Source organism: Anomaloglossus baeobatrachus, chromosome 1 (genome assembly GCF_048569485.1).
Source record: "Anomaloglossus baeobatrachus isolate aAnoBae1 chromosome 1, aAnoBae1.hap1, whole genome shotgun sequence".
Classification (NCBI taxonomy): domain Eukaryota; kingdom Metazoa; phylum Chordata; class Amphibia; order Anura; family Aromobatidae; genus Anomaloglossus; species Anomaloglossus baeobatrachus.
Genome location: NC_134353.1, coordinates 675,006,555 through 675,030,101, shown reverse-complemented (window position 1 = coordinate 675,030,101; position 23,547 = coordinate 675,006,555). Strand labels below are relative to the sequence as shown.

Below are 23,547 nucleotides of genomic sequence, written 5' to 3'. Positions count from 1 at the left end.
TTTAGCTGCAGCACACATCGGGTTAATTAACCCAATGTGTGCTGTAACTAGGAGAGCAAGGAGCCAGCGCTAAGCATTGTGCGCTGCTCCCTGCTCTGTGCACATTAAGCTGCAGCACACATCGGGTTAATTAACCCGATGTGTGCTGTAACTAGGAGAGCAGGGAGCCAGCGCTCAGTGTGCGCTGCTCCCTGCTCTCTGCACGTGTAGCTCCGTGCAGTGGTAACCAAGGTAAATATCGGGTTGGTTACCCGATATTTACCTTAGTTACCAAGCGCAGCATCTTCCACGCGGTGCTGGGGGCTTGTCACTGGTTGCTGGTGAGCTCACCAGCAACTTGTGTAGCGACGCTCCAGCGATCCCTGCCAGGTCAGGTTGCTGGTGGGATCGCTGGAGCGTCGCAGTGTGACATCTCACCAGCAACCTCCTAGCAACTTACCAGCGATCCCTATCGTTGTTGGGATCGCTGGTAAGTTGCTTAGTGTGACTGGACCTTTACTGTAATCTTTAGGAGGCAGAATGAAAAATCAACGGCAGAATGAAAAATCAACAGCAGTTAAAAAATTGGCTTTACTTGTTTTATTTATTTACCGTCACCCCGTGGTATAAGTTATTAGGTAGCCTTATGCCTCAGGTCAGTACGATTACAGCGATACCAAATATAAATAGATTATTTTTCATTTGGCTACTATTACACTAAATAACGCTTTTTTACAAAATAACGGTTTTTTGTGTCATCAAATTTTGAAGGCTATAGTTTTCTCATTTTTCTGCTGATAGTGTCATATTAGGGCTTGTTTTTTGCAGGACGAGTTGGAGTTTTTATAGATACCATTTTGGGGCACATCAAATTTTCTGATTGCTTTCTATTCTTTTTATGAGGCAGAATCAAGAAGAAACAGCAATTCAAGAAGGGTTTTTTGTGTGTTTTTAAACCATTCACTATGTCATAAAAGTGATAAGACAGCTTTATTCTTCAGGTCAGTACAATTATACTACATAATTATATATTATATTATATTACATTTATAATTTTTTGTTACAATTTTTTGCTTTTACATCATAAAAACTATTTTATAGAAAAAAATGATTTTCCATTGCTGTATTCTGAAGGCTATATCTGTTTTACTTTTGCTGAATTAGCTGTATGGCGGCTTGTTTTTTTGTTAGACAAGATGACCTTTTCAGCCATACTATTTTTATGTATATACTAGAAGGTGGCCTGATTCTAACGCATCGGGTATTCTAGAATTTATTGTGTAGTTAATGTATGATTTGTGTTTAGATATATATATATATATATATATATATATATATATATATATATATATATATATATATAGATGTTATTGTGTGTAGTTGCCAAGTGTTTGTTTAGGGTGCTGTAAATGTTCTGGGTGTTGTCTGGGTGTGGGGGTGTGTGAGAGCTGTGTTGTTTGTGTGTTGCGTTGCGTGTGTTGCATTGCTTGTGGAGCGCTGTGTGTCTGCAGCGTTGTGTGTGTGTGTGGTGCTGTGTGTGTTGCGTGGTTTGTGTGGGTGTGTGTGTGTTTTGGGGGGAGGTATGTTTTGTGCAGTGTGTGTTGGAGGAGTAGTCCTGGGGAGAGAGGAGGATAATAGGAGGAGTAGTCCTGGGGGGAGAGGAGTATAATAGGAGGAGGAGTCCAGGGGGAGAGCTGGATTATAGGGGGAGAGCAGGATAATAGGAGGAGTAGTCCTGGGGAGAGAGGAGGATAATAGGAGGAGTAGTCGGGAGTCAAGGTAAGCTAGTAACCATGGTACTCATCGGGTTACTATTCAAAGCGACAGTGCTGGTTCACTTTTTGTTTGTTGGTCTCCTGCTGACAGCGGGAGAGCAACGATCTTAATGGACAGGGAGCCGGCATACGCTGGTAACCAAGGTACACAATCGGGTAACTAAGCAAAGTGGTTTCCATGGTTACCCGATGTGTACCATGTTTACCAGCGTACTCCGTCTCCGGCACGATCCCAGCAACGCAACGGTATGTCTCGGTTGGGTTGCCGGTGTGGGCTTCCGGGGGTGCAGCAGTCACCTGGGAGTCGGGGCTCCGTGTGGGTTCGGGGAATGCGTGCGGGTGGCGGGCCAGGCCAAGCGTCTAATGCGTGCGGGGGGCAGGGCCTGGCCAAGCGGCTAATCCATACGGGGGCGGTGCTCGGGTAACTATGCAATGCAGTTTCCATAGTTACCCGATGTGTACCATGGTTACCAGCGTACCCCAACTCCGGCACACGTGTGCTGGGAGTTGGGGTAAGCTAGTAACCATGTTACACATCAGGTAACAAAGGAAAGCGGTTTCTATAGTTACCCGATGTGTACCATGGTTACCAGCCTACGCTGGCTCCACGTGTGCCGGGAGCCGGGGTAAGCCAGTGGTTTCACACATCCGGCGCGCTCCCGTACACTGTGTACAATACAGTGGCTGCACCGCAGCTTCCTGGTCACATGCTCCGGTCACATGACAACAAGTGATCAGAGCTTGTCGCGCAGCCACTGTACTGTGCACAGTGCACGGGAGCGCGCCGGATCTGAGAAAGTGGAGAAAAGGTAAGTAACTATTCAGTGACAGTGCTGACGTGTGCTGGGAGCTGGGGTAAGCTAGTAAACATGTTACACATCGGGTAACTAAGGAAAGCGGTTTCTATAGGCACCATGGTTACCAGCCTACGCTGCCTCCGTCACACGTGTGCTAGTGGTTTCACACATTCGGCCTTTTCTCCACTTTCTCTTGCCGGTGTGGGCTTCCGGGGGTGCAGTACTCACCTGGGAGTCGGGGCTCCGTGTGGGTTCGGGGAATGCGTGCAGGGGGCGGGGCCAGGCCGAGCATCCAATGCGGTAGGGGGCGGGGCCTGGTCAAGCAGCCAATCCGTGCAGGGGGCGGGGCCAGGCCAAGCCGAGCGGCCAATCCATGCGGGGGGATCCCAGCGGCCAATGCGACGGTTGTCACTGTAATGACGTCATTTTCGTTACAGACAGACAGAGAGACAGAATAAGGCAATTATATATATAGATGACTTTATGATAGCATTTTATTTCACCTTTTTGTGATCTGTATGATGAGAAGACGCAGTTTTTGCTACTTCTTTACGGTGTTCACTGAATGGGATAACAAGTGTGACAGTTATAGATCAAGTTGTTGCGGACTCGGCAATACCAAATATGTTGGCTTCTGGCATGATCTCAGGGGCTTGTTAACAAGATGACCTTGGCTCACCATGGAATTGATTGGGCCCACTCAATGATGTCTTGGGGGCATTGATCGGACGGGAGAGGGAGGGCACTGCAAAGGATTCTCTACAAAGTGTTAAAAATGAACATTTTATTTATGGTAAATTAAAAAAGTCAAATAATTAATTTTGAGTCCTTGAATTGACAAGACTTTGTAGAAAAATTATTGCAATTCCTAAACGTTTCATAGGATATTGTTGTTCAACCCCTGTAATAAAATGTGAAAGTTTTCACTTTAATTGCATCTCAGGTGTTTCATTTTAAATAAAAAATAGCGGCCTCTGCAGAGCTGAAATCATGAAGATTCTGTCACTGTCCAAATATTTCTGGACCTAACTGTATATTTTTCAGAGAGCTCTCTGTCAACTACAAAATGATCCAGCGCTCTCCACTACCACCAGCATCACTATTTTACCTGCAGGAAGGGAGCAGAGCCTCCTGAAACGCGTAGACCTGAGCATGGAATAAAGTCACGTTAAATTCATCTCCTGCATGAGTGGTCGTTGGCGCGGTACTAAAATTACCCTTTTTCTTAATTATTTCCACTTCATCCGAGGGGTAACTGCTGCCGCTGACCCATTGTCTATGCCTTTATAGTGGTTGTGACTGTCACAACTTTACTTGGTGAGTAACCTATGTGCTTTTCACCCTATTTGTTTTTGGGGTAAGACCCTATTGCGCTCTCTCTCCACAGTTCTTTCCGTGAAAATCCCAATCATGACATATATTTGTTTGAATTTGTGGGTGCAACCTGAAAAAATGTGGAAAGGTTCACGGAGTATGAATTTTTCAAGGCACTGTATACTATGATCCCATCCTAATTCTGTCCCCCCCCAGTTTTTTAGTATTAATTTGCCTCCATCCTTCTTACCAATCTTTAAGGTGCAGCCCATTACTTGTGTAACGCACGTAGCCAACACAAAATTTGGCCCAGTTCTCCAGGATCTCAAAAACTTCCATCCTACACCAATTCCCGAGCTATATATTCACCTCCCTAATATCAAGCTGCCTTTCCGGCTTTGTACGTGGCACAGGTAGTATTTCAGAATAAGCTACCTTAGAGGTCTTTGCCTTAAGCTGTTGGTCTAGTTGCCTGAAATCTTTTTAAAGAACTTTGACCAACCTCTAACTTTGTCATTGGTGCTGATGTGCACCATGAATGTTGGTTCTTCACCAGCCCCTCCTAGTAATTTCAACCCAATCTGTGATGTGTCGAACACAGTGCTTTTTTTGTAAAAACATATTTGCCGGTACACATCTCTGAGGCAAGAAGTGGCAGCGGGGGGGGTGGGGATTGGGGTCGGGTTGACAAGTATGAGATTTGTATACTTCTGGCCACAATCGGATTTGATTTGTCCAGCCTCAGTCAATTCATTTTCATTGAGCATGTTTGTTCAGCACGTGACCACATCTATGTAACTCGCATACTTGCAGCTTCATAACCTCCCGCTCTCACCGCCGCCACCAGAGAATCCTGACAGCATGCAGTGTGCACACTGTGAGAATTCAGAAGGCTGCAGTCACAGAGTGACACAAAGAGTGACTGCAGACTCATCACAAATTTGGACAACACCTTTAATGCTCCTAACAACATAAATAAAAATATAGTAACCCTTAACTTGTCAGACGGCACAAGACTTTATTACAGAGATTGTCCACTACTTTAACATTAATGACCTTTCCTTAGGATAGGTCACCAATGTCTGACTGGTCGGGGTCCGGCACCTGGCAACCCCGCCAATTCCCTACTCTAGGTGTCGGTGGTGGCAGGTGGCCGGAAGTGCTCAGTTCTGGATCTGCTCCGTCTTCTGATAGTGGCAGCAGTCTCCTATTAAAATCAATGAGGTAGATGTGCAGTACCCGGCCGCGGACACCATCAGAGGACGGAGCAGATCCAGAAATAAGCATTTACGGCCACTTGCACAATAATCAGCTGATCAGTGGGGGTCCCATTGCGCTCACATCAGAAGCAATTGGCAAGTGAAACCAAGGCCTAGTGATAAGACATAGTAGCACAAATAAATATTTACATTCAGGTACCTTATAGATGATGTTGTCTCTAGTCATTTCTTTCTTTTCTTCATCTTGTCCTGACGCAATGATGACTTTTTACATTCACATCTCGTCTCTGCAAATTTCCATCTTCTCCAGTCTTCTGTAACACATCCCGACACAATGCCCATAAAAGTATCAGAATGATTATAATACTTCTACTTAAAAATATCTGCCCTACACTGTGCCACAGAATAAATAATGGCCCCTTACAGTATTCTCTGCAGAAAATATGACCCATACTGTTCCTCTTATGGTACATGCCCTCCATATTCCATCTCTTTCCAAACTGAGTCTACTGTTTACAGTGTCCTTTACACTGTGTCCCCTTATACTGCCCAGTCTTTATACTGTGCCTTCATCACACTCCCCCTCCTTGCTATAACCTCACACTGTCCTCCCATTCTGTCCCCTCTCCATACCACCCCCCTCCACTACCCAGTCTTTATTCTGTGCCCCTCACATTCTTCTCATCCCTTACTGTCTCCTCACTACCTCCTGTGTCCAAAATTTCTTTCCAGTTCGCTCTACATCCTCTCTGTCCCCATGCATCACCCCTCATCCTCTCTGTCCCCATGCATCACCCCTCATCCTCTCTGTCCCCATGCATCACCCCTCATTCTCTCTGTCCCCATGCATCACCCCTCATCCTCTCTGTCCCCATGCATGAAACCTCATCCTCCCTCCCCATGCATGAAACCTCATCCTCTCTCTCTCCATGAATTAAACCTCATCCTCTTTCCCCATACTGTGTCCAAAGATACTTCCCCCTCCCCATCCTCTCTTCCCACCATATTTTGTCCACAGATAGTTCCCTCCCCCACCCTCCTCCCATACTGTGTATATAGATATTGCCCCCTCCCCACCCTCTGTCCCCCCAAAGTGTGTCCACAGATGGTTCCCATTCCCCAACCTCTGTCCCCCCATAGTGTGTCCACAGATAGTTCCTTCCCCCACCCTCTCTCCCCCATACTGTTTCATAAATACTCCCCTCTCACCCCATAATGTTCCTCCTCCGTGTCTTCAGCTCCACAGTGGATCACTTATCAGCATTTCTATGCTGCCTCCGTGCTGCAGTGCTGGCTTCTGGGTCAGCAGTTTGATCAGCTGACCTGATCACATGAAAGCCGTTGCACTGACATCGGAAGTCAGCACCAGGGATCACCACTTCAATTGTCCTCGCATCTTACAGATACTAGGACAATTGAGCAGTGGGACCCACATGCTGCACTTTCTATGAGTTCGGCTGTCAGCAGATAGCCACACTCAGAGAATAGCCGGCTCCCAACCCGGCAGACTTCCACACCACCGCATCAGGCAGCCTGACAGTGCCCCGCCAGTTCCCCCCTAGATAAGCCTCTGGCTTGTGCCTTCGCTCCACACATGGCTAATTTGTATACTTTAAAAATTAGCCATATGTACAGAGCCAGAGGTGCTCTTCAGATGTTCCGGTACGCCATATCGGCACATACCGCCGCATAAAAAGCACTGGTCGAGTCTAAGATGGGGACACTAGATGCCCAATCCCATTCTTTGTTACAGATTGCCTCGAAAGCTTGATCAATAATGTAATTTTCCCCTTAGGACAGACACTCCCATTACTTTAAGATGATGTGTTGCAACACACTTGTTAGGGTGATCTAGAGCAGGACTAGCCTGCCTGATAACTTTTCAAATACCCTGCCTTCTAACTGTCACCCAGCTAGCTGCCTCACTGTTATGCGGCTTCATGTTACCGTCATCCTTAAAATCTACCCCAGCAAGCATCTTCTCAGTGAGCAGGAAACGTCTTTCCATATTTTGTCATTGTTTCCAGATGTTCATTTAAATCTAATATCTTGGCTTCCAATTGCACAACGTACACACATCTTGCACAGCAGTATACACCCTGAAACGGCTGTTCAAGGATTGTAACCAGGCAACAAGATGTACACTGAATTGCATTGTCAATAATGGCACACTTATTACTAATTGGTATTACACAAACCTGGAATATCTAATATATAAAGTTGAATGTGTGTATGTATGTATGTACGTATGTATGTCCGGGATTGGCATCTGCACCGTCGCAGCTACAGCCACAAAATTATGCACACTCACACGTGTGGACCCCAAGAGCGTCATAGGCTGTGTTGTGAGGCGAAATGTTAACCCTGTGGGTTCCAATTTACCAATCAATTTTGCCCCTATCTATATAATGGGGAAAAAGTGAAACGTAAAGTGTATCCGCACCGTCGCATTTACAATCACGAAATTTTGCACAGACACCTCATGAGACCCAGAGAACGTTGTAGACTATGTTTTGACAGGAAAATGTAACCTCGCGCTTTACAGTTACTTTAAAATATGGCTCCATTAAAGTACATGGAGCCTGGAACTACAGGTTATTAGTGGGAGCTGTGATTGGTTGCTATAGGAACAAAAGACATTCATAGTATAAGAAGCTGATATGTGAGGTAATAAGATGTCGGTGGGGAGACGGATAGAGAGAGACAGACAGAGACAGATAGAGAGACAGACAGAGAGACAGACAGGGAAAGAGACAGAGAGATAGAGACAGACAGGGAAATAGACAGAGACAAATGGTGAAAGAGACAGACAGAGACAGATGGTGAAAGAGACAGACAGAGACAGATGGTGAAAGAGACAGAGACAGACAGGGAAAGAGACAGATAGAGACAGACGGGGAAAGAGACAGACAGAGACAACCTGGAAAGAGACTGACCTGGAAAGAGACAGACCTGGAAAGAGACAGATGGGGAAAGAGACAGATGGGGAAAGAGACAGATGGGGAAAGAGACAGACAGACATGCAGACAGGGACAGAGACAGGCAGACAGGGAAGGAGGCGACAACCAGAAAGTCAAACAAAGATAGATGGTGAAAGACACAGACAGACGGGGAAAGAGCCAGAGAAATAGAGACAGACAAGGAAAGAGACAGACAGAGATAGGCAGACAGGGAAAGAGACAGACAGGAAAAGACACAGACAAAGAGACAGGGGAGACAGACGGGGAAAGAGACAGACCTGAGAAAGAGACAGACCTAGAAAGAGACAGATGGGGAAAGAAACAGAGAGATAGAGACAGACAAAAAAAGAGACAAAGACAGGCAGACAGGGAAAGAGACAGAAAGGGAAAGAGACAGATGAGGAAAGAGACATACGGGGAAAGAGACAGACCTGGAAAGAGAAAGACGGACCACATTACTTGGCCAATTTAGTTAAATCTGTGTGGAATATCTGTGGTGTTGAAATATATGTTGTGAAATACTTCTATTAGCTTAGTTTTTGCCTTTTAATAATTACATTTCTATCTATTTGTTTTGTGGTTTTTGTGTGCAGAATACATTTTTGTTAATACATTCTATTTTGCTAACAACAGTTATTAACCCGGGCGAAGCCGGGTAGTACAGCTAGTAAACTAATAAATAAACAAGTAAATACAAACAGTGAATTAGTACAAGTCACTCCTTGTTAAACTCCCTGAATCCACAGTCACTGAATCACACAATTAATCACACTTAGGAAGAAACCACTACCAAGCTCTTTCACACTTGCTACATCAGATGCTTTAAATACATCTTTGCTTTTCCCTTAGCTGAAACATATTCTGTAATTTATTGCAATGTCTGCAAAGGAGATGGATTTTTTCAGTCTCTGAATCTTTTGATTATGTTATATACTGCCAAGACTTTTTAGCTTTATATTGAGGAATCTTTTTCTGAAATTGGGCCACAATTTTTAACCCCTTCACCCCCAGGTGATTTTCCGTTTTTCTATTTTTTTTTTTTGCTCCCCTTACGAGAGCCATAACGTTTTTATTTTCCATCAATCTTGCCATATGAGGGCTTGTTTTTTTGCAAGACAAGTTATACTATTAAATGAAATCATTCGTTTTACCATATAGTGTACTGGAAAACGGCAAAAAAATTCCAAGTGCGGAAAAATTGCAAAAAAAAGTGCAATTGCATAATTGTTTTTGGGATATTTTATTCACTGTGTTCACTACATGGTAAAACTGATCTGTCAGTGGGATGCCTCAGGTTGGTATAAGTTTGTTGACACCAGACATGTATAAGTTTACTTTTATCTAAGCGGTTAAAAAAAATTCAGAAGTTGGTCCCAAAAAAGTGGTGACATTTTCTACGACCCGTAGCGTTCTCATTTTTCGGGATCTATGGCTCAGTGATGGCTTATATTTTGCATCTCAAGCTGACATTTTTATGTTTTCATCGCAAGTTAATGCATTTTGCACAAAATTTGCAGCGACCAAAAAACGTACACAGCTGTGATCACCAGAAATGCTCATCTCTTGTAACAGAGGCTTCTCTGGCTGCTCTTACAGGAAGTAACCCAGTTCAGACTCAGAATGGTGTTCCAGACGTTATTTCTTGATTGACTTACAGGAAGTGAGTCATGTGAGCTACAGGAGTCATCACCATCACCTCGTGTTACCATGGCAACCATTGGCTCTCCGTGATCATGTCACAGTGCAGCCGATGGAGGTGGGTAAGTGCACATTTATCGCCGCAGGCATTTAAATCGTGCTACCACAGTTTGACAGCACGATTTAAGGGGTTAACAGGTGCAGGTGGATCACGGATCCACCCGTGCCCGCGAGGCACACATCAGCCGTTCAAATCAGCTGACATCTGCAGGAATCACCGCCGGCTGCCTGCAGCAGCCAGAAATGATTTCCCCTTTATGATTTAGGATGTACCAGTATGTCATTAAGGGTTTATATGCAGTAATTCACAAATTGGTGAAGTCGACTTTACTTCTGAGAGAATTTGCCTCTCTAACATACTCTTTCTATACTCAGCCTTTTGTTAACCCTGTCCCCACTTTTTTGAGATATGTTGCTGTTACGAATGGTTAATTTCCTAGATTACAGGTTTTGCTTTTTGATTGAGCACTCCTGCTCTTCAGCCTCAGGCAATTTTATTTATCTATTTGCAAGTTCATTTTACAATGGGGAATGCAGCATTTAAAAAAGGATTGTCTGAATAGTGGACAATTCCTTTTACTTGCGTAGTCTGACACTGCAGTCATTTTCTTCTATCTGTCCCCTCTCTTTAACACAATAAATTAATAAGAAGTAAGATAAGGATAAAAGAGCACATAATTAAAGTATCAGACTACGCAGTTGTTATTTCTCTCCTGGTTAGATGGATTCTCAAAGCTCGGTCCAAAACAGCAGTTGTAATGCAGCACGGACAAATGACATTAGTCCCGTGAGGACAGTCTGGAAAAATGGAAGCTGTAATGGTAACTAGAGTGAGAGTGGTAAACCAAAGGATACTCAGGGATTGAAGATTGTAGATTTGATGTAGCAAGTAGCAGAGGCCAGCAATTTCAAAGAGCAGAATCTGTCAGCTCAATCACTGTAGCTGCTGCAGAGCCTAGTAATCTAGTAATGTAGTAGCGTCGAGCCTATCAGGAGGTACCTTAGTACAGCAGAGTGGACTGGAGCACCAGATCAGTATATTTCAGAAGACACCTAGATATAGCAAAGTAGAACGGAGCAGCTATCCTGGATATATCAAGATTCATTTAAGGTATTACAGTTTCAGTGAAGCAGCAGAATTGAATGCACCTCATACAGTTGTGTGGAATGGAGCAGGAAAGCTGCATATGTCAGGTGTCACATTGGTATTGCAGAGTTCAGCAGAAAAGCAGAAATTTATAATGAAGTGCATGCCAACTAGTGATGTGAATACTCGGTTGGTCTGTAAGACTCCAATAGTGTGAGCTAGGTGAACCACTTGCATACATTAGTAACCAAGTACCCAGAAGAGAAAAGAAAGTGACGGCCAGAGCAAAGGAAAAGCAGAGTCATAAGTTGGAGCCTAGATAAGTAACAAAAGGGTTCATTTAAAATACAGTATGTGAACATGGAGATACGCAGACAACTATTTTTAATCTATTTTATTCCTCAGTCTTATTGTTAAAGGGAACCTTTCAGGGGACAGTGTGTCCAATCCAGCAACTTTACTTCATTGTCATTGAACCATTTCTTCTCTAATCTCAATTTATGCTTCAGGTCGTTCTGCTGGAAAAATATGTCATCCTTTTCATACCCATAGTACTCGAGTGTACAATGTAACTTGTCTTGTAGGATACTGAGATATAACTCAGCATTGAGACCACCATTCATCAACGTCAAGTATCCAACGCCTTTGGCTCTGAAATAACTCGCTTCAGCTTTCATCCACCGAACTTTACAGTTCCTTCAATTTCTCGATTTGTTTGCTCCTTTTTCCTTTGTTTCTTTCAGACTCATTTACACCCATCAGAGCCTTATCTATTGACTTTCATCACATTGCTCCGGATCACCTAGTTCTAATCTTCTACTGTCCACTTTTGGTAATTTTTGCAAACTCGAGCCAACACTTCTTATGATGGTATTGAAGTTCAGGCGTCTTCACCTTTTTTTGTGCCACTTCTTCAAACTTGCATTATGTTAGTTGCATGGTACTTGCATGGATGTCTGTGACCTCATTATTACAAAGAATACAAGTCACCTGCAATGCCATGTTTGTTGGGCTACAACTGATAGATCTTGTGATGAGCCAACTTATTGACTCCAATATTTTGCCTGGATGTCCATCTCTTTGCTTTGGAATAGATGGGTGGACTAACTTTTGTGTTCTTCCAACTGTGATGGCACTCACAAAATACAATTTGCAAATTTCCTTGGCCAAAACACCAGTATCAATGAGCTGGATTATGCAGTTACTCTTGGAAAATCTTTTTCATGGCTGCTCCTTTATTCGAACCAGTGACCTTTTGCTTGGGAATCAACCCAATAACACACTGAGCTATTAGGGAATGTGAGAACAGGTTGTAATTTGTAGTATGTAGGCAGAAAAAGATTTTTCCACCACCAGGAGCAAAATAGTAACAATGCATTGACATCACAATAATCTGCATAAGTAATCATATGCTAAATAGTTGAAAGTCAAATTTATATATGAGATATCCAAGATGATTGTCTATAAAATGAAGCTAGTCTTATGCTCAAAGCTGTAGAGGATGGTGAGATATGGAGCCTGAAAGTCAAAAGTTCAAAACAATGTTACTCTTTTGCTCGTCAGTGCATAGGAACTATGACTGATCTCTTACCTTCTCATGCAGCTTCTCCAGATTGACTCAAATACATGCAAAATGTATCCTCTCCGTCTCTGCTAAGCCCAGAGTCCCTGACATGTGGTTCTACCAGGTGACCTGTATGCCAGTTATGAAAAGCATGGTTGATTCATTAACCCTTATTAACCTGCTAATAGCAGAATATAACAGGTACATCACTTTGTACATGTATATAAACCCCTTCTATGTGCTGAATTGTCATGTGCAATATCTGCAAGGGAAATGCTAACAGTGAAAACATTATAAGGGAACTGTCAGCACTGCTACATCTTAAAGGCACATACACACCCACTTTGCAGCATTACACTAGCACACAGTTTGAAGATTTCGCCGTGAATATGGGGAGAGAGAAAACTAGTCCGGTGCCATTCCCATCTAGCTTCTCCCCACACTAATTGACTAACAGGTCTCTCCTATGTATGTACATTGAACTAGACCTGTCAATCAAATAGAATAGTGCGGGAAATATCAAACTATGTTTTTTCTGATACACGAGACTGGGATTTATGCATGTGGTTTGTGTGGCATAAATCGACTTACATGTGTCCTTTGAAATCCTCTATATTGTGGATAGCTTCTAGTTTTTATGTTTAAATTTCTATAAAATGTTTAACTTTACCTTAAAGCATGCTACGCTTTATAAGAAAGCAATTATCGTGCAGGATCTCATAGTACAATCATTTTTCTCAAATAGTCCAGTGATTTATGTTGATAACCTGCAGTCCGGACTGCCCGAAGTTTGTGCTGTGGGTTACACTAATTTCAGACATGTCCTGCTTGTCACTTGTCACGCTCCCCGGGTCCTCGGCTCCCCTTCCCGGGTCCTCTGTTCCGCTCCCCGGGTCCTCAGCCCCGCTCCCCGGCTCACCTGCCACGCTCCCCGCTCTCCAGCCTCCGGTGCCCGTCCTTCCCAGGCCCCCTGGTCTCCGATCCCGGCGCCCGACGGCTTCCCAGGCCCTGGCCGGCTCCCCTGCGTCCTCCTCTCAGCTTCCTTCCCTGGCTTCTGGCACCCGAGCCGCGCGCATGCGCATTAGGGCGCGCGCGCGGTCACTGACCCTTTCTTAAAGGGCCAGCGTCCATTAACAGGAAATGAGGCTAAACAGGTACAGGGTATAAAGGGGTTTATTGTCCAAGGGGGCGGGGCCTGATCTTCGTGTTTCCTAAGCTAGGAGTCAGGTCTCCTGGTGTCTCTGTGCATATACTCACCTATCTCTCTTGTAGAGCCGTGCCTGCCTCGCCATCCAGTCCTGCCGTATCCTGAACCCCGAACGCTGTCCATCTGCCATCCTGACAGTCCGCACCATCTCGGATCCCTGCGGTGACCCGTCATCTCGCTCCAAAGGTTCCGGACCCCGCCTGACATCATCTCGGCTTCCGAACCTGAGCTGCATCACCCGGACTACCACCCTTGACTCCGTGGTCCCAGGGACTTCTCCGCTATACTCGTGTGCACGGACTGTTCTGCTGTTTATAGTGTTCCAGCTACCGGACTCTTTACTACCATCTAGGAGTTCGGCCCAGTGGATCCACCTCCTGGGTCTGCCCGTCCACCTGGCCGTGACATCACTCTTAGCTACCATCTCCAGTGTTGGGTGCAAGTTCTGTAAAACCCCATGGCACTCACTGCCGATGGTAGCTTTCTTTGTTTGAAGTAGTCCACGGCATAGACTTTGAATAGTCCATTCTGTAGGTTATCATAAAAAAATGGTAATGCAGTTGTAACGGGGGCAGGGGGCGCCTCAGGGGGTGTAGTCGGGTCCCCTTGCCTTGTGGGCCGCAGGCTGAACCCCGGCCCGGCCGTTACTTGCAAAACAGGTGTGTGGTTGGGGCAGAGTGTGGATGCATGGGGCCCATTCATGACAGCGTTCTTTCTGTGCTCTCCAGCTCCTTCTTCACTTTCAGGAAAGAGACAATTGCAGGCAGCAGATAAACCAAACACCGATTTATTAAACAAAGCTTCCATCTTTTTGTTTGCAGCAGGTTTACTTTAGTACGTTACAAGTTACAGGTCCTTTTCTACAAAAACGGTTTCCTTTTCTCTACGGGCACTTTCCTTTGCCTGCAGGGAACATACGTTAACCCCCTAGTAGCTGCGCTCTAACCCGGAATTACTGTAGGGCAGATCCAGCACACACTACCGGCTCTGGATAAGTTCTCACCTCTCCACTTCTTTGTCAGAGCACTAACCTTCGCCTGCAGGGGCCACTTGTTATCCCCCTGATAGCTGCACTCCACTCTAGTACACACCACCGGCTCCGGACTAGTCCCAACTCTTCCACCGTTTCTCATGGGTTTCCTCTGCTTTCTAGCCAAGAGTACTCACTCAGGCTGACTGCCTCATCTCACTCCCACACTCTGCCCCGTCACCACAGACTGAGCTTGCTCGCCTCTCACATCTCACTGCACACTGGACTCTGCATTCAGAACCCTTCCTTCCCCACCTAGGCTGCCCTGCTCCTTCCTTCCCTGCCACTGTTACCAGGGGTCCGACTACCCCTTACACAGTGATTTAGAAACATAAGTATACTGCAGAGTCCTACACTATGATCATATTCTTGTGAAACTGAAGGTACACTTTAAAAAACAATGAATCAGCAGCACATTATTATCTATGGCACTTCTCTTATGAAATATGGTTCTAGGTCAATGCTAGCTAGTACTGATGTATAGTTACCCCAAGGGAAGAATTCAGTGACATATTGTGCTAGTTTGAGCTAAGCCTGTTACCTATATATCATATAGATGATAGTCCATCTCTTGTGACCTACCCATATTTACAGTTTATACCTGCAAGCTTTGACAAATCGTAATGCCACAAGTTTTTTATTCTCCAGAGTTGGCATTTGGCTTGTAATAAATTGTACTGTAAGTTTTATTCTCAGGAAATCATTGCACTTGTGAGGCTTTGTGAATAGATTTCAGATTGAGACAAGGTAACATGAGCCAGACCAGGGTTCTGCGTAAATGTTTGTACAGATATAGGGTATGCAACTGTAACTTGGCATCTCAGCTTTTCTTCTCAAGAAGGTAATTAAATCCACAAGCCTTGTTCTTGCTTTTAACACTGTGAATTGGTATTTCCAATGCAGCAAATCCCTGTTATGTCTCTGATTCCCAAAACAAGATTAACTTTGTTATTTGGTACTGCCTGGGTATAATCAGAGATCCGAGATACAGTAAACCTGCGGTAACAGAATGCATGAGAACATCCTTCACACCACAAATAAGAAACAAAAGATCAGGAGAGAATCTAACAACAATTTCCAATAGGACAAAAGTTGTTTCTTTTTTTAATAAAGACAATATAAAGGTGAGAAACATATTGCTTTATTTTCAAAAAGCAAAGAAATTACCAAACGACATTTTAATTTTCGAGCCATAAATCCATGTTTACAATCGTACTCTTCTGGCAAACATATAATGTGCATCTCAGACAGAAGAATTCAAGCAGCCATAGCGTGTGCTACACAGAGTTCGAGACTCCTCAATTTGTAGAATCTAAAAGTAGAAAAAAAAAGTATAAGACGACAACTACGAATTTTGAGTTTTCTTTACAACTATCAAACTTTCCCTTACTTGCCTTAAACATTTGGAATTAATTTTGTAAATCTTAAAAATATAAAATATGTATTAATAATTTGATTTGTTAATATTGACTAGCAGAAAACATCTTGCCTCTATGATTTAACAATGACAAAAAAGCTAAAAAAAACCCCACAAAACTATACATGGCATGTAATTTCAACCTAAACCTTTACAAATTATTCAGAATAATGTTAATTGTTATCCTATTAGACTGTTTGATACAAGTAAATGTCAAAGTAACTGACTATTTTTACTTTTGTCTAATTTTGTGCCAAGAAAAATAATTTACCACTGACAATGGAACAAATGTTTATGTGCTACACACTGTTCTACTATGTTGACAATACACCAAACAGATAGTCATAAAAAACCTCAAATCTACTTTTATTTTTCGAGTAAGGAATTTATTTTTTTATTTTATATAATCTGTGCATGATTATGAGGTAGCCACTGCTAAGAGCATTCAGGGCTATGTTTTACAGCAACATAAGCTGGGAGATGATCTATTGACTTCTATAGGAAAGGTTTCTTGGCGTGTTCTGTGATCTGTACAGATGTTTTTAAGCATGAAGGGAGAGGAGGTGATCTCTAAACATCACATTATAGTTCAATCAATAATGTAATAATAATTAATCTTTATTGATTATGTATTTTGTGGCTTGTACTCTGTATATATGTACAGTCATATGAAAAAGTTTGGGCACCCCTATTAATGTTAACCTTTTTTCTTTATAACAATTTGGGTTTTTGCAACAGCTATTTCAGTTTCATATATCTAATACCTGATGGACTGAGTAATATTTCTGGATTGAAATTAGGTTTATTGTACTAACAGAAAACGTGCAATCCGCATTTAAACAAAATTTGACTGGTGCAAAAGTATGGGCACCCTTATCAATTTCTTAATTTGAACACTCCTAACTACTTTTTACTGACTTACTAAAGCAATAAATTGGTTTTGTAACCTCATTGAACTTTGAACTTCATAGGGAGGTGTATCCAATCATGAGAAAAGGTATTTAAGGTGGCCACTTGCAAGTTGTTCTCCTATTTGAATCTCCTATGAAGAGTGGCATCATGGGCTTCTCAAAACAACTCTCAAATGATCGGAAAACAAAGATTATTCAACATAGTTGTTCAGGGGAAGGATACAAAAAGTTGTCTCAGAGATTTAAACTGTCAGTTTCCACTGTGAGGAACATAGTAAGGAAATGGAAGAACACAGGTACAGTTCTTGTTAAGCCCAGAAGTGGCAGGCCAAGAAAAATATTGGAAAGGCAGAGAAGAAGAATGGTAAGAACAGTCAAGGACAATCCACAGACCACCTCCAAAGACCTGCAGCATCATCTTTCTGCAGATGTTGTCAATGTGCATGGTCAACAATACAGCGCATGTTGCACAAGGAGAAGCTGTATGGGAGAGTAATGCAAAATAAGCAATTTCTGCAAGCACGCCACAGAGTCGTCTGAGGTATGCAAAAGCACATTTGGACAAGCCAGTTACATTTTGGAAGAAGGTCCTGTGGACTGATGAAACAAAGATTGAGTTGATTGGTCATACAAAAAGGCGTTATGCATGAAGGCAAAACAACACGGCATTCCAAGAAAAGCACTTGCTACCCACAGTAAAATTTGGTGGAGGTTCCATCATGCTTTGGGGCTGTGTGGCCAATGCCGGCACTGGGAATCTTGTTAAAGTTGAGGGTCGCATGGATTCAACTCAGTATCAGCACATTCTTGACAATAATATGCAAGAATCAGTGACGAAGTTGAAGTTACGCAGGGGATGGATATTTCAGCAAGACAATGATCCAAAACACCGCTCCAAATCTACTCAGGCATTCATGCAGAGGAACAATTACAATGTTCTGGAATGGCCAACCCAGTCCCCAGACCTGAATATCATTAAACATCTGTGGGAAGATTTGAAGCTGCTGCCCATGCTTGGCGACCATCAAGCTTAACTGAACTGGAATTGTTTTGTAAACAGGAATGGTCAAATATACCTTCATCCAGGATCCAGGAACTTATTAAAACCTACAGGAAGCGACTAGAGACTGTGCTTTTTGCAAAAGGAGGATCTACAAAATATTAATGTCACTTTTATGTTGAGGTACCCATACTTTTGCACCGGTCAAATTTTGTTAAATGCAGATTGCACATTTTCTGTTAGTACAATAAACCTCATTTCAATCCAGAAATATTACTGAGTCAATCAGTGATTAGATATATGAAACTGAAATAGCTGTTGCAAAAACCCAAATTGTTATAAAGAAAAAAGGTTAACATTAATAGGGGTGCCCAAACTTTTTCATATGACTGTACACATTGGTGCTCACTTCAGTTATCCTTTTTAGTATTATAAAGTTTTTTCCTGAATGTGAACACAGCTCCGCCCCTTTCGGCCATGTTTTTTCCATCTCCTAAATAAGTAGGTCCTTGGTTACCCCTCTCCACACACAGCAGTTTTTAATTGCATTGAGATGACACAGAGTTAGGGTCATAGAGCTAGGAACCCCAATATAGAGATATACCTTGGCGAGGTATTGAGGCTCAGTTACACTGATCAATGCGATTGCTAAATATCTCTTTTTTCCAAATATTCTTGGCAGGTATGCATATCATTATTCCTGTTTTCACTTTCTAGTTAGCAAATTGCATTTTTTCATTATATTTTTCAGCATGCTTATAGCATTATACCATTATCAAATTAGAATGTGCAGCCTTCATCTTTATTGATTATGTATTTTTTTGGCTTGCACTCTGTATATATATATATATATATATATATATATACATATATATATATATATATATATATATACATATATATATATATATATACATATTAGTGCTCACTTCAGTTATCCTTTTTTGTACATGGAAACAGGTCCAAGTGATTCACCTATACATGACAACATAAAAACTGAGGTGAAAAAAATGGCAGTAGTCAAAATGTGAAATATTTGGCTATAACAGTTTGTTCGTCCAATGGCTGGAGTGCAGTACAATAATGATTCCAGCCAACATTGAAGCATGGTAGAGGTTCTTTGCATGTTTATGGCTGTAGTTTAGCAAATAGAGTTGGGGATCTAGTCAGGATTACTGGTGTTCTTAATTAGAAGTATCTGATCTCTTCCAGATTTAAAAGAAGAACAAGGCTTCCCAGAAGTAGTGATATGTACCATACAGAGCCCTGATCACAACATCATCCAGTCAGTGTGGGATTACATAAAGAGACAGAAGGATTTGGAAAAGTCTTCATTTGCAGAAGATTTGTAGTTGTTTCTCACAGATGTCTGGAACTACTTTCCTGCTGATTTCTTCTAAAATCTGTGGGCAAGTGTACCTAGAAGAATTGATGCTGTTTTGAAGGTAAAGAGTGGTCACTAAAGAGGTGAGGGGACCCTTGGAAGTTTGGTTCTTCACCTGAACTTCACCTGAAACCCAATGGAAGTCACTAATTGGGCAGTTCGGGTCTCCGCACAGATGCAGCCAGCCATAAACAGCTCACTTCTGGGGGCGGGTGAGTTGGGTTTTTCCATTCTTATTTTTTTTGCACGCTACATCCAATCACGCTGTTGTTACCCCCAGTTTGAGCCATTCAAACACTGCAAGTGACTCACATTGGGTCGAGTGCCAAGCGAACCCGAGCACAGTGATGGTTAAATGAGTAGAGTTCGTACGTAAAGCACCCAAACTCTGTTTTTTTAATAACAATACGATCACCGAACACTTTTTCTCATCTCTAGTGGTCCCACCAACTATAGATTTGATTTAGATTTTTCTTTTGTTCATTTACTTTGCAATTTATTAATTGATAAAAAAAAGCTATTATTATTAGTGATGAGCAAACTCCTCGGTGCTCAGGTGCTTGGTAAGCATAATGAGAATTTTGATGCTCGGGTCCACGGTAGGCATAACGAGCATTTTAATGCTTGAGTGTTCGGTAAGCATAACGAGCATTTTAATGCTCGAGTGTTCGGTAAGCGTAACGATTATTTTGATGCTCAGGTGCTCGGCACTTGTTTGCAAAGTATAGTGGAAGTCAGTGAGGGACAAACTTTTTTCAGGAAGATTTTCTGATTGACTTCCCTTATACTCTGTAAATGAGTATTGAGCACCGAGCATCAAAATGCTTGTTACGCTTACTGAGCACTCGAGAGCCGAGCAGTTCACTCATCACAAATATTATCACTTCTATTTTTTTTAAAGCATTTTACTTTGCAACATTTTTTCACACCTTTTCTAAAACCTTTGCATATTACGCATAAAGCATGTGTTTGTGTACGTTTATGAATTTGTAATGTGAATACATGTGTGTAAAGTGTATGCATATATTTATTTACTGTGTGTATGTATGTGCAGGCAACAAATATACGTGTGTATTATACAGTAGAAAAATATATGTGTGTAGTATAACTGTGTTATCATTGTGTGCGATACACGTGGGGAATCCGAACCATATGATCCTGACTAGTGATGAGAGAGTATGCTTGTCACTACTCGGTACTCGCACGAGTATCACTGTACTCGGGCTACTCGGCGGGTACTGAGTAATTTCGCGATACTCGTGCTGTACTCGTGGTCTTCATCCCTGCATGTTGGCGCTCTTTTGAGAGCCAGCCCTCATGCACGGATTGGCTGGCAGACCACTGCAATGCCACAGCCCTGTTAGTTGTGGAATTGCAGTGATTGGCCGGCCCGCACAGCGTGACCGAGCCTTTATACCGGCGGGCACGCTGTGCTCTGCACACAGCCATCTCGTATTCCCTGTTTCCCTCGCCCACAGGTGCCTATGATTGGTTGCAGTGAGACACACCCCCACGCTGAGTGACAGGTGTCTCACTGCACCCAATGTCCGTGGATTACGCCGGACATGGAGGGCTTTTTGGGGCTTATTAAATTGGTTATGAGGGAATTGGTTTGTGTTTTTTATTTCTAATAAAGGATTTTTTCGGGTGTGTGTGTGTTTATTTACTGTCACTTACAGATTAATCATGGAAGGTATCTCGGGGAGACGCCTGACATGATTAATCTAGGACTTATTGGCAGCTATGGGCTTCCAATAACTCCTTATTACCCCGATTTGCCAACGCACCAGGGCAAATCGGGAAGAGACGGGTACAGTCCCAGAACTGTCGCATCTAATGTATGCGGCAATTCTGGGTGGCTGCTGACTGACATTGTTAGGCTGGGGGACTCCCTATAACGTGGAGATCCCCATCCTGAGAATACCAGCCTTCAGCCGTATGGCTTTATCTGGCTGGTATTAAAATTGGGGGGACCGCACGCCGGTTTTTTATATTATTTAATTATTTATTTCACTGCACAGTATACACACGCCCACCGGCTGCTGTGATTGGGTGCAGTGAGACACCTGTCACTCAGTGTGGGGGCATGTCTCACTGCAACCAATCATAGGCGGCGAAAAGCAGGAAAGCAGGGAATACGAGATTGTTTAATGAGCGGCCGGCTTTTTCAAAAGAGGAAAAGCCACCGGAGTTTAGTGAACAGCTGTGCAGCGCCGTGGCAGTGATCGGGGAACGGTAAGTAATGAGGCGGGAGACTGACCGACAGACTGTGAGAGGGGGACAGACAAGACAGAGAGAGACCGACAGACAGACAGAGAGACCGATCGACGGAGTGAGGGAGATAGAATGAAGAAAAAAAATGACCGACATCGCTAGTAAAAAGCACAAAACGTGCGTTTTGGACATCGGAGTGCCCCACAATGTTTTCACGTAAAATCTTTCATGTAATCTCAAAAAGTAACATACACCAGCTCTATCTCACTATTGGGTATGTGCCCTTAACATTTCCGCCATGAAAATTCATTTTGGTGTCATTTTGGAAGGTTTTCTGGTGAGTCCGTAAAAATGGCGTAAAACTCGGACAAAATTGTTCACAGCTGTGACTTTTGAGTGTTAAATGCTTCAAGGGGTCTTCCCCATGCTGTTGCCATGTCATTTGAGCACTTTTCTAAGACTTTTGTGACATTTTTAGGGTTTCTACATGCTGCCGGGGGTCATTTCATAAAAATACTCGGGTCTCCCATAGGATAACATTGGGCTCGGTGCTCGGGCTGAGTACACGAGTATCTTGGGATGCTCGGCCCGAGCCTCGAGCACCCGAGCTTTTTGGTACTCGCTCATCACTAATCCTGACGTAAAATAGACGTTCGGTAAATGTTATTTAATAACTTTTGTGCAGCATGACTATATTGTTTACCATTCAGTAATTCGACATGATCTCAATGGAAATGGATGGATATGCTCACATTTACACGATTATTTTTGTTAATTACTTATACTAATACGATTCGAATATTAAGACACCATTTAATCCTACTTTGTAAACAATACTGTAAAGTTGGATCCAAGAACTGTGGCCTTTTGTATGGCTTCGGTCCATAATTCCCTCTGTTATGTACTTCAAGAATTCCAAGTTACACAACTCATAGAGCAAAGCTAATCTTAGAAACTTGCAATTGCAATGGCTGTTTCATGAATTTGCTGCTGGATGAAGATAAGACCTGGTGTTGCTTTAATTACCACTGTAATTTGGTCACAGCAAATTTAGATGAAAGTCTGTTTATTCTTCATGTTAAAGGAACTTAATGATCTTATACATGCATGGAAATATTTAATCATTTTCTTAACTCTTTGATGACAAGTGTTTAGAAAAATGTGTAGAACTAAATGTAAATCAGAGACATAGTTTAGTATTTCAATAAAGGATAGTAATATAAAAGCTGTGTTTTCTTATCTAAATAAGAATTCCCTTTAGAGCAGTATTGCTAGTATTTACTGTATAAAGATGATATTTGGCACTTTATAGATAGTATAAATGGTCTAAAATAAGCCTTTTTTAACATGAATCCTGGCTCATACACTGAAGATTGTATTCTACATTTTCACGAAGCAAAAAGGAAAAAAATGTAATGAAAGTATTGAAGCGGTTCCTTGTTGGCTGTCTTTCTGCTTTTAGAAATGAAATGTAAACTTGCAAACTCATGTACATGAAATCATATTAGCCTACCTGCGTCATTCATTAACTACAAAAGGCAACAATGCAGGCTAGAAGGAAGGTTTATATAAGTTTAGCCTTATAAGAAAAAAAAAATAGATTAGTCTTTAGTTTTGGTGTAATATATTGCAATATAGCTAGTTACTACTTCTTAATATAACAAGGTGGCTCAGTGGAGTTCCAGGTTCAAATCCCACTAAGGACAACATCTGCAAAGAGCTTGTATGTTTTCCTCGTTTATGTGGTTTCCTCCGTGTTTTCCGGTTTCCTTGTACACTCCAAAGACATACTGATAGGGAATTTAGATTGTAGGAACAATAATGATAACATCTGTAATATAGTTCATTTCCTCTCGGTAGCCGGGATCTCAGATCAGTGACCGGGTAGTCTTAAAATGGAAATATCCTGCAGATTAACCCCATATCTGCAAGTTAATTTCATTTTTTGACATGATAGGTTCTCTCTAAACTGTAAATATGAAACAGCAGA

At 42.5% G+C, this 23,547-nt stretch overlaps 1 protein-coding gene across 1 annotated transcript in view; it reads right to left on the bottom strand.

Moving 5' to 3' along the window:
- Positions 1-15,756: 15,756 nt before the first annotated feature.
- The window catches only part of MYO18B (myosin XVIIIB), a 1,019,172-nt gene continuing 1,011,381 nt past the window's right edge, over positions 15,757-23,547 (bottom strand). Inside the window, exon 44 of the mRNA XM_075320057.1 lies at positions 15,757-15,943. Coding sequence (XP_075176172.1) covers positions 15,930-15,943 — 14 coding nt within the window. The 3' untranslated portion in view covers positions 15,757-15,929. The remainder of the gene's footprint in view (positions 15,944-23,547) is intronic.